General features: G+C 56.9%; 1 protein-coding gene across 1 annotated transcript; it reads left to right on the forward strand.

Moving 5' to 3' along the window:
• Positions 1 to 42: 42 nt before the first annotated feature.
• On the forward strand, positions 43 to 468 carry LOC111660717 (cytochrome c1, heme protein, mitochondrial-like; the record flags this gene model as incomplete). The annotated part of the gene is made up of 2 exons (XM_023414097.2): positions 43 to 245; positions 342 to 468. Coding segments are annotated over exons 1-2 (312 nt in total), but the record flags the coding sequence as incomplete, so codon positions are not given.
• Positions 469 to 510: the final 42 nt, after the last annotated feature.

A 510-nucleotide genomic window follows, 5' to 3' on the forward strand; every position in this document is an offset into this window, starting at 1 on the left:
TCAGCACAGATCAATAATCAATAACGATGATGGTCACTCTCTGTTCCGCTGTAGGCTAACATGTCCTTCGCCAGTCTGCCGCGGAACAAGAAGGTTGCCCTGACGACGCTAGGTGTGGTCACAGCCGGGGGGGCAGGGCTCGCTCTGATGCTGCACCAGTCCGTCAAAGCCTCCGACCTGGAGCTCCACCCCCCGAACTACCCCTGGAGCCACGCCGGACCTCTGTCCTCTCTGGACCACGCCAGGTACACACACACAGAGACACACACACACAGACTGCAGTTATCAAACACTGTCATTAATCACTCGCCCTCTCTCTCTCTCTGACTCTGCCCCCTCAGCATTCGCCGTGGTTACCAGGTGTATAAACAGGTGTGTTCGGCCTGTCACAGTATGGAGTACCTGGCCTTCAGGAACCTGGTGGGAGTGTCGCACACGGAGGCCGAGGTGAAGACCATCGCTGAGGAGGTGAGTCTGTGTGTGTGTGTGTGTGTGTGTGTGTGTGTGTGT

Source organism: Seriola lalandi, unplaced genomic scaffold (genome assembly GCF_002814215.2).
Source record: "Seriola lalandi dorsalis isolate HSWRI2012SDOR001 ecotype SW California unplaced genomic scaffold, Sedor1 jcf7180001991365, whole genome shotgun sequence".
NCBI classification, from domain to species: domain Eukaryota; kingdom Metazoa; phylum Chordata; class Actinopteri; order Carangiformes; family Carangidae; genus Seriola; species Seriola lalandi.